Genomic DNA, 11,541 nt, shown 5'->3' with positions numbered 1-11,541 from the left:
TTGTTTAGTGTTTTGGTATTTTAACAAATATATATCTTTATTGTTATGCCAAGCTCTAAAATATTTTATTTTATAGAAATTGCGAGTGGATGGGCTTCAAATATTTTTGTTGACAGGCCTTGAAATCAAAAACATTGCGATCCATATCTATTACATTGTATACTTCTTGTCATTACTTTATTAGTTTAATGTATAATGCTTTGACAATATTTCAATTAAACACATCATTTCAAAACACTCAGTTAGGTAGGTTGCACTACCGCTAGTAACCAATTGGGGCGCTATTCAGAAAACCCTCTCTCAGAGAGTGAAGAGAGTGCATTCTTCATTTATCGTTGGCGTGTGCCATGTTTGCGGAAGTTAAAGCGATTATTGTCATTTTAACGAAATGTAGATAATATTCACATTCACATACACATTTGCAGATTATATTGTAGCTCATATTAAACAATGATGACATTACCAAAGGGACCGGACTCTTTGTGCTTTGACAAAGACGAATTTATGAAGGTATGTAAGATAATGTCACGTTGTATCCTGCGTTTACTTTTAAAAGCATCTAAACAGACTTATCGGCCGCTTAAGGTTTAATTTTAGTTTACATGTATACAATTAGAAAAATCGTATAGTTTTATTCGAAGCTAAAATACTTTGTCAGAACGTTTCACGGATAGTTTTTACGCATTTTACTGTCCTCCAGATTCTTACATTTTCTTACTCAAAGACATTATGATATTACACATTTATATGTTTCGTGCAGGATGACTTCGACGTGGACAAATTTGTGGCAGATTGCAGAAAGCGTGTCCAGCTGGAGGAGATGCGTGAAGATCTGGAGCAATATTATAGGCTCCTCAAAACAGCAATGGTCGAGCTCATCAATAAAGACTATGCAGATTTTGTTAACCTTTCCACCAATCTCGTAAGTCCACATAATTATAATGATCTTATTTGGCAATATTACTGTATGCTATGCTTATTGAATGTATTTAAAATACATTTTAGGTTGGAATGGATAAAGCCCTAAATCAGCTGTCTGTACCTCTTGGCCAGTTACGTGAAGAGGTGCTGGTAAGTGTTCATTACACCTTAACATCAGTGGATGCTTTTTGTATTTGGTATATTTCATTAAATCAGGATTTTTCTCTCATGAACAGAGTTTGAAAGCTTCTGTGAATGAAGTTATTGAAGCTATAGACGTACAGTTATTAAAGCAAGATGATATTCATAAAAAGAAGGTATGTCGTGGTGCCAAAACTGGCTATTGTATTCTGTTAAATGCACATCCTTTAACAATCCTTAACAGTCTAGTATCTGTGTAGATTTGTGTAATGAGACTCATCCAAGTTGTAAGATCTGTAGAGAAGATTGAGAAAATTCTTCACCAAAACACCAAAGATACAACATCCCTAGAAACCAGCAGGTATGTTTAATAGTAAGTTTTCAAATGCATTATCTTTCAGTTTGCACTTTCCATTGCAAATGAACAGCTGCTCTTTATTTCCTAGTCCCCTTCTTGCAGGTCAGATTCTAGAGCGAATCGCCACCGAGTTTAACCAGTTACAGTTTCATGCCGTCCAGAGCAAAGGAATGCCACTGCTTGATAAAGTGCGCCCGGTGAGCTCACAATTTCAAAAAAGCCTATTGGGTGTTACACTGTGTGTATCTATTTACTGCAGAGTTCTCAACTTTAATTTGTAATTGTCTTGGTTATTTTTCGGTATTGCAGAGAATAGCTGGAATCACAGCTATGCTTCAGCAGTCTCTGGAGGGCTTACTGATCCAAGGCCTGCAGACGTCAAATGTAGACATTGTGCGGCATTGCCTCAGAACGTATGCTACCATCGATAAGACCAGGGATGCAGAGGCACTGGTTGGACAAGTCCTAGTCAAACCATACATGGATGAGGTAAATTTTACACAGCACTAACAGAAATACATCCAAATATAATTAGTATAACTATTAAGTATACCTGTTTGAAGTTTATTTGAAGTTATATTATGCGAAGCCCATAAAATTCACATGAATGTTATTTTTAATCTAGCTGACCAGTCCTATTTCCCTGCATATAGGTTTCTTAAATGCATATCAGCTTTCTTTTTTTTTTTTCAGGTTATTGTTGAACAATTTGTTAAGTCCAACCCTAATGGTCTAAAGATAATGTACACAAAGTTGTTGGAGTTTGTGCCTCACCATTGTAGACTGCTACGAGAGGTGACTGGTGGGACTATCTCTAGGTAAGTCTGCTGTTTACAGTAAATTGCTATTGTTATTACATTATACATAATATATCTTAATCAATCAGTGTTCCCTTCTCTGTGCTCAGTGATAAAGCTGATATTGTCCCGGGATATGATTTTCTGGTGAATTCTGTCTGGCCTGAAATCATTAAAGGTATTGAGGAAAGGCTCCCTTCCCTTTTTAACCCTGGAAACCCAGATGCATTTTATGAGGTAAACACAGGAAAACACTTATAGCTAGACTTACGGTACATTCACATGGGGCAGAACGTTAACGCTTGATGGAAGGCTTGTCTGAAGTGTAGCCAACAGCCAATCACAGTGACCGCAACACATGCTTCGGTCTTCCATAAACGTAATTGGCTGACTCTGCCTAGGTTATTTGCATAAGGTGATCTGATTGGCTGACGCAAGCATTGCCGCTTGAAAAGTTGAGAAATGTTCAAATTCTGCTGCGAGCAACATCAGTGACGCAGGGCCGACGGATCCACAATTCAGTTTGGCAATGCATGACGTCACCTATTGAAAGTGAATGGGAAGCGTTAACGCTTACGCCCTATGTGAACGGACCGTTACAGATTGTTTTAAAGGCCATTGTAAACCTGGTATAGTGGTTCTTCAGATGCCTGTGTTTTTGTTTGCAGAGATACGTTGTCAGTATGGATTTTGTACGTAAATTCGAGAGGCAGTGCGGTTCTCAGGCCAGTGTGAAGAGACTGCGTGGACATTCCTGCTACCAGAGCTTCCAGAACAAGTGGAACCTGCCAGTGTACTTCCAGATACGGTATGATGACTTCATTTGACAGTTTGTGAGTGCTTCATGTTCTTACGTGAATGATAGATCCCACTGGGAATAAGTGAACATTAGAGGCCGGATTATCCGTAGAAGGTCTTGGGTGAGTGCCCTGGGGTAGATCGTGGGCCCACAAGTCTGCAGTGACATGGGTGGCATTTTGCTGTGTGTGTGTGTTGGGGGGGCGGGGGGGGTTGGTGTGCTACCAGGGTTTTACCGTTCATCTTGCATGACTCGTCAATCGTTTTATGTCACCATGCGCTCAGTTAATCTACCGATGGGTCTACTAGTGCTGTGACGAATTGCAGTTGATCCGTGATCCGTACGGATCACGACCTGAGGTTCGCTGACTAATATGCAAATTTAAATAGGGAACGTTTATCATTTGCATGTGTTTCTAGGCTTGCAAATGTTAACATTTAAGTGATTTAAAACAATTTAACCGCAAAAGGCGCTAAAGTGAGCAGATTTATATACGCACGCACATACGGTTAAATGTGTCCGGTCCAGCTTCAGTCAGACGTAACTCCCTTCAAAGATCAGAACAAAGATAGTTTACTTCTCATGTGTAAACTATAGAGAGAGTTGCGCACCTGTGTCTCATACTGTAGTCCTAAACATACATTTGCTGAATACAGCAATGAAAACAACGTAATGATTTTATGTGAAGCGACTGTTTATGCTGCATCTTCTTCCTGAAGCGGCATTTGGAATTCGCCCTCCGCCTGCCTGTGTGTGTGCACGCGTTTAAGTGCCCTTAGTAGTGCATATACGAAGAGACGCGTTTAAAAAAAGTAAGCCAACATAAAATCTTTCTGTTCTTGACAGGGCACATATACACAAAATGATATCACATTCTTTTTCTAATAAGAACATTTGTTTATGTCTTAAGTGAATTATAGAGTCAGAAACAAGACCAGTCTGTGCTTATTTGTTCTTAAAGAGACAGTTACATCAATTAACCTACTTAAGTCTGTGTCATTAATGTTAATCAAACAACCCAAGACAAAGAGAAAATCACTTCTGTGCTTCTTTTTTTTTGCCGATCCGAAAAATGATCCGATCCGTGCCTCAAAAACCATAATGTGATCCGAACCGTGAGTTTTCTGATCCGTCACAGCCCTAGGGTCTTTGCAGCCCAACATAAAGTTGAACACATCTTAACATATCTCATTCATGACAAGGCGTGGGGTAATTAGACATCAAAGAGATGAGACCAAAAACATTATAGATGAGAATAAATGAGAATCGGTAACACCCAATTCGGGCCATTCACGCGGCCTAGACCTCGGGAATGAGGCAGAATCACGTCTACCGCGTCGCGCTAAACGCCTCATTCGTGCTGCGAGACCTCCAGAGGTTTGTCAACGCATCTTTACATTGACTTAATATTGAAATCAGTCATGCTTGACGCTTCTACCGCTTCTGTTCTGAACTCAGCATGACTGTGGGTTCACACCAGCCGCGTTTAAGGCGTCAAATTCGTGTGATTCTTTGGTTCACAACTTCCCATTCTTACTATGTTTGTTCAGTTGTTCACAAGGACAATACAAGAAATGCATTTATTATCAAAATATTTGTCAGTAATAGTTATTTTGGACAAAAATGTAAATAATAGCATTGCAGGCTGATTTTAGCTGTGCCCCTAAATAATCTGCCTGCGCTCCTAAAATTTTCAGTGACAGCCTCTCACTGAAAATGATAGTACTTCTAGTAAAAAAAAGTTAGTCTAGAGCCCAGCAATGAGTAGACCTTTAAAAGACCTCTAGGTCACCCTAGGGCACTACATTGTGTTAATCCGGGTCTGGTGGAGATAACCAGCTTTCTCTAAACTGACCTCTTACAGTTTTGTTTATTAGAAGGTGAGGTAACTGAATATTTTATTAGAAAGGTTGAGTTGTGTGGGTCACCAGGGTTCATATAGTCATGTAAAACATTTCCAGGCCTAAAAACTTTATGGATTTTTTTACAGTTTATATATATATATGTGACCCAGTTTGTGAAATGACAAATAAAGTAATTTGTTGTAATTTACTGTTTTCTACATAAAATCATTCTACATAAAGTAAAGAAATATTTTGTGAAAATTTAACCTTGATATCTTAAACATTGACTTGAGTAAGATCATGTTAAAGATTGAAATCAAAGTGAAATCAGTGACTGAAATCCAACTTTGATGCTGCAAATGTCATGGTTAGATTATGAGAAGTTAGCCTGGATTTCACAGACACGGTCACATATGTTCTTAGTTATGGTCAGCCCTGAATTGTTAACATTTCTTAAATTCATTTGTACTCACAAAGAGCAATTACTATCTCTTATTTGGGATTTCAGCCAACTTAAATGATCAGAAAAGTCATGCAGCTGTAAACTTAATGCACTGATCTAAAGGCCTGGGAGCTCCAGTTTTAGATTCTGTTTTTTTGTGCAATATATGTAAAGAAAGATAATTGCCCTGGAAGTGAATCGATCTGTGTGTGAGGCTTGGACAGCCTTTGCTCTACAATGTTTGATCACCATTTACTGGTTATAAAGTCCAATGTTATCTTAGTTTGCATAAGCCAGTTAAGCTCTGTTAGTTGTGTGTGTTTTCTTGGTAATAAGCTCTTGTACAGTAGAACACTTAAATAGGATTGGAGCGTAGCTCTTGTGGTGTTTGTTTTACTCCTTAAAATTTTTAATTTCATGTTTACTATCTAGTTCTCAGAAAAAAGCCAGCAAAGTCTGGACAGAGGTTTTGTATTATATATTTCTATATTTTTAATGTGATTTTAACATAACTACTCATTTTCGTGGCATTACACACACAAACAGTTTTATGCAACCTCTGCATCAGCCTACTCAAGGTACTGTTTACCTGGTCATGAACTTCTTGTTACCAGCCTGACCTTTTACAACATGACCTTTCAATTGAGCTGTTTACTGTTCTACATTTCAAGCTTATATGTCAATACCTACACCTACACTACTTAATACATTTCCTAAATGATCTTAGGTTTAAAAGAATTGCCCTTTCAATCTTTAGATATCAGGATGTAGTAGAAATGTTAACTCTTTTAAAGTAGGTTTCACTTCTGTGTATGCCTTCATGTTTACATGACCATCTCTTGACATCCTGTGTTTATTAGGTTCAAGGAGATTGCAGGAAGTCTAGAAAATGCCATTGCGGATGGACTGGTGGCAGCTCCAGGTCAGTCAGTATGTTTGCTTTAGGACAGGTGATTGTGTACATCAAACAACACTTGACAGCACAGGATATCTTTTGACAGTGATGCACAGTGCCACTGTTTAATTCCTTTCTTGATTGCAAAAGAGCAAATATCAGACCACCACTGACGCCAATCTGCTCTCTATCATTGTGAACTTAGTGGAAGGCCGCTACCATCTGCAGGTGACTGAGGTGTTATGGAGCTGTTTGTGCAGGTGCTGGGCTGAACAGGTGTACCTGACTCCACTCGCTCATCGGTTTTGGAAGCTAACACTGCAGCTGCTTTCTAGATATGCCACTTTCCTAACAGAGGTACAGTATTCATGATGTACAGTAGAGCATATGATTTATCATCATATGGTTGTTACTTATCTCTGTTGTGTGTGTGTGTGTGTGTGTGTGTGTGTGTGTGTGTGTGTGTGTTTGTTTTTGCACAGGTCTTAACAAAAACATCTCCTCCAGAGAATAGCAAAGATACAGTAAGACCGCTCCCAAGCTCCGCCTCCTCCACATCCAGCCGAACATCTCAGGATGCAGACAGTGAGAACTCAGGCCCAACTGCTCTGTCTACCAAGCAGCTCGTCTACATTGCAGGCGATGTTGATAAGTTACAAGGGGAGGTAATGTGCTTAGATATGGAGTCTCATATTGTATATAGAGCAAAATCCTCTGTATATCTTACTTGCATCCTGCTTCTAGATTCCAGACATCACTGAGATGATCAGGATAAAATTGGAGGCTATTGGATTCCAAAATTTTGCAGTGGTTTCAGGTTTGTTTTATGAAGTTTGAAGCCGTTCCTGATTATTGACAAATGTACGTTAGTTTATCACTAAGTTTTCGGTGTTGTACTCCAGAAGCGTTGCAGGACTCCAAGACGTCCCTGTCTAGCTGCATTCCCCCACTGAACAGCAGAATGACTCGGCATCTCACAGAGAGAAGCATTCGCTTCCTGAAAAACGCTTCCGAAGTTCCACGACTTTATCGGCGAACCAACAAGGTCAAGTGCACTTTTATTTGCACATAAGTGTAATATGAAGCAGTGAGTCTGGTTTTAAAGGGGACATATTACAAGACTTTTGTAAGATGTAAAATAAATCTTTGGTGTCTCCAGAGTATGTATGTGAAGTTGTAGCTCAAAATATCATATAGATAATTTATAATATCATATTAAAATTGCCACTTTGTAGGTGTGAGCAAAAATGTGCAGAGTGTCCTTTAAAATGCAAATGAGATGATCTTTGCACTAAATGGCAGTGCTGTGGTTGGATAGTGCAGATTAAGGGGCGATATTATTCCCTTCTGACACTACAGGGGGAGCCAAATCTCAATGACCTATTTTTTCACATGCTTGCAGAGAATGGTTTACCAAAACTAAGTTACTGGGTTGATCTTTTTCACTTTTTCTAGGTTAATAGAAGCACTGGGGACCCAATTATAGCACTTAAACATGAATAAAGTCAGATTTTCTTATGTCCCCTTTAAGACGGTATTCCATCTTACAAGTAAATACTGAGATCTGTTTTGCAAGACAGCAGATTTATCTCAAATAAAATGAAAATGTCGATTCAACATTTTCTCAAATTAAAGGGATAGTTCACCCAAACATTAACATGCTGTGATCATTTACTCACTCTCATGTTATTACAACCCTGTATAAATGTTTTTGTTCTGGTGAACACAAAGGAAGATATTTGTAATGAAGCAGGAAACAGAAGCACCATTGACTTTCATAGTAATACTACTACGGAAGTCAATGTTGCTCAAAAACTGTTTTGTACAAACATTGCTCAAAATATCTTCTTTTGTGTTCAGCAGAACAAATAAATTAATATAGTTTGAAACAACACGAGAGTTAGTAAATGAGGTATAGTTTGTTTAAGGTATAGTTCACCCAAAAATGAAAATTCTGTCATCATTTACCCTCATGTTCCAAACCTGGATGAATTTCTTTGATCTCCTGAACATAAAGGTAAATAAGTTTTTGAAATCAAGCAGTTTTTCAGCCACTAACTTCCATAGTAGGAAAAAATACTATGCAAGGTAATGGTGCTCCAATACTGTTTGGTTAGAAACATTGCTCAAAATGACTTTGTTCTGCAGAACAAAGACATTTCTACAGGTTTGGAACAACATGACTGAGTAAATGATGCTTTTTTTGGGTGAACTATCCCTTTAACGCATTTCTTTTTGGCAGATTGCCTCCTATTTTTCCCCTTGTAACAGAATGTATTACAATGCGGAAAATTACTTTCTTACTCTGTATTTTTGTCTTGTTTTCAGTAGAAATATCTAAAAATTCTTTAATCAAGATGTCTTTTCTTGATAAGCAAAATGAGCTAAGAAAATAAGTCTGATTTCAAGACAAAAAATATAAAATTTAAGTTCATGTGTGCTAAAAATAAGCAAAAATATCTGCCAATGGGGTGAGCAAATTTTTCTTGAATTAGGTGTTTTTTAAAAAATAAAACTTATTTCAAGATTTCTTCTTCTCACCCCATTGGCAGATATTTTTGCTTGTTTTAAGCACAAATTGGCTTAAATTGTATATTTTTGGTCTATAAACTAGACTTATTTTCTTCATCATTTTGCTTATCAAGAAAATGCATCTTAATTTAAGAATTTTTAGATATTTCTAGTGAAAACAAGACAAAAATACTAAGTAAGAAAGTCATTTTTTGCAGTGTAGTAATTTATTGCTGAATAAATCTAATACTGCTAAAATCTCCTGCTAAAATGTCATACACTTCACATACAACACAAACAAGCTCAATAAACTGTGGTTGCTCTCCCATCAACAGGAGGTGCCCACCAGAGCCTCAGCATATATGGACAACGCCCTTCAGCCACTCCATCAGCTGGTCACTGACTCCAAAAATGTGGTAACGGACTCCATCATCCAGGAGTGGCTCCGCATCACACTGTCAGATTGCACCCAGAGGTAATGCAGTTAAGAAAAACTGCAAACCTACCTTTTTGACAAAGTTCAATCATGTCAAGGTGAACTAGTTTAGTATTACATTCAAAATCTAAATAAAAAAATAGTTTTGTTGCTTAAATGAACTTTGTGTTTAATAGATATTATGAGACTATATCGGACGTACTAAGCTCAGTGAGGAAGATGGAGGAATCTCTAAAGAGACTGAAGCAAGCTAGGAAGACCACAACCACCAGCACTGTAGGTGTCAATGCAGGGCCATCAGATGACAGTAAGATCCGCCTGCAGTTGGCTCTGGATGTGGAATACCTCGGAGAACAGGTATTACTACACCTTGACGAATGTCAAATATAGTTGCAGTATATGAAGAGTTTCGTTGCAAAACGAGATAAATCCATTTTTTAACATTTTTGTCAAAACATGTTTATTATTATGTTATCATGTTATTATTTATTTTATGGTGCTACTTAGCTGTATTTTTTAAGTTATAAAGGTTTAAATCAAAACAAACCAACTGCAGTTGCATTAAAATTAATTGGAATGCACAACCAAAAAACGAGATTTCTGAACAATTAAAAAACGGTGGTTATCTCGTTTTGCAACGAAACTCTTCATATTCTAACTGAAAACATTTTATTTTGGTCAGTTATTGATTAAAGGATTAGTCCATTTTTTTTTAAAAATCCAGATAATTTGCTTACCACCATGTCGTCCAGACTGTTGATGTCTTTCTTTGTTCAGTTAGGAGGAAGTTGTGTTTTTTGAGGAGAACATTCCAGGATTTTTCTCATTTTGGTGGACTTTAGTGGACCCCAACACTTTACAGTTTTAATGCGGTTTGGAATTGCAGTTTCAAAGGACTCTAAACAATTTCAAACGAGGCATAAGGGTCTTATCTAGCGAAACAATTGTCATTTTTGGCGAGAAAAATAAAAAATATGCATTTTTAAACCATAACTTCTCGTCTTACTCCAGTCGTGTGACGCGCCAGCGTGACCTCACGTAATTGCGTAATGACGTGGAAAGGTCACGTTACATATATTAAACTCACATTTGCGTACCATTTTAAACAATAAACTGACACAAAGACATTAATTAGTATCATTCCACATAGAACAACGTCGGAACGATCCTCTTTCTCCACATTTGTAAACACTGGGGCGTAGTTTCGAAACGTCATCCGTGACCTCTTGACGTGATGCCATATTACGTGAGGTTGCGCTGGTCGGGAAGTTGTGGTTTTAAAAGTGCATATTTTTGATTTTTTTCTTGCCAAAAATGACAATCGTTTTTCGCTAGATAAGACCCTTATGCCTCGTTTGAGATCATCTAGAGTCCTTTGAAACTGCAATTTTAAACTGCATTAAAACTGTTAAGTGTTGGGGTCCATTAAAATGAGAACAATTCTGGAATGTTTTCCTTAAAAAACATCATTTCTTCTCGACCCAACAAAGAAAGACATCAACATCCTGGATGACATGGCGGCGAGCAAACCATCTGGATTTTCTTCAAAGAAAATTTACTAATCTTTTAAGTATACATGATACTGTGAAGAGGTTTAAGATGATGATGTTTCATTATGGCTGCTTGATTTGATTTTACTGTTTTTACATATCAGGTCTGCTTTATCATGCTTTTTTGTTTCCAAGATTCAGAAGATGGGTCTCAAGCCAAGTGAGATCACCATGTTCTCTTCTCTGCTGGAACTCGTACAGGAAGCAAGAGATCTCGCCTCAGCGGAGCAGACAGGGTCCTAAACCAGAATGGCCCTAGAGGGGCCTGATCAATAGTAGGGTCAAGACAAAAACTTTCAGCATGTGTATGCTCTGAAAGATTAAGAACAGATAAATGCTTGGCTCAGAGTCTGTTCCAGGAACAGTTTTATGGAGTCCTGTTGTTGAAGTAATTATGTTTCTGAGCCAAACTCTCAACTGTTATAATAATAATCATTTTAATTATAGCAGTAACATGTTAAGGAGCACACTAAAATAATTTGTGATTTACTATCTGTAAAGTTATTCATAACTGTATGTAAAAGTCTTATTTAATGGTTTAAAGTAACTATGTACCACATTTGCACTGATACTATAGGCTGTTGTGTCTTGTCATACGTGGTTACATCTGATGATTTTTTTTAGATGACAATGGTGTTTTGAATTGAGAAGTTTCTGTATTAAATTGCTCTCCAAGAACATTTGGTGAATTGCCAAGTTGCATAAACTGGTAAAATGCAGAAGAGGTCACTCAAATTACTTCTGGCTTTTATATAAAAATGGGTACTGGAGTTTACTTGCTTGTCTGGTGACGGATGTGGGACTTTTCATTTGAAATAATAAAATACACATACATCTGGAATGCTAT

The 11,541-nt window shown here is 37.6% G+C and overlaps 1 protein-coding gene across 1 annotated transcript; it reads left to right on the top strand.

Annotated features, from left to right (window-relative positions):
- The first annotated feature begins 315 nt into the window (after nt 1–315).
- cog2 (component of oligomeric golgi complex 2) lies at nt 316–11,535 on the top strand. The gene is made up of 18 exons (XM_055171157.2): nt 316–510; nt 761–922; nt 1,006–1,071; nt 1,158–1,238; nt 1,323–1,423; nt 1,509–1,617; nt 1,730–1,909; nt 2,114–2,238; nt 2,328–2,454; nt 2,886–3,025; nt 6,163–6,224; nt 6,403–6,554; nt 6,680–6,862; nt 6,942–7,014; nt 7,100–7,242; nt 9,044–9,183; nt 9,321–9,501; nt 10,830–11,535. The coding sequence occupies exons 1-18, from the start codon at nt 451–453 to the stop codon at nt 10,935–10,937; spliced, it is 2,193 nt and encodes a 730-aa protein (XP_055027132.1). The 5' UTR covers nt 316–450; the 3' UTR covers nt 10,938–11,535.
- The last annotated feature ends 6 nt before the right edge of the window (nt 11,536–11,541 follow it).

Source organism: Misgurnus anguillicaudatus, chromosome 11, assembly GCF_027580225.2.
Source record: "Misgurnus anguillicaudatus chromosome 11, ASM2758022v2, whole genome shotgun sequence".
Taxonomy (NCBI): Eukaryota; Metazoa; Chordata; class Actinopteri; order Cypriniformes; family Cobitidae; genus Misgurnus; species Misgurnus anguillicaudatus.
The sequence above is the reverse complement of the archived record's forward strand: the minus strand, read 5'-3'. Positions and strand labels throughout refer to the sequence as shown.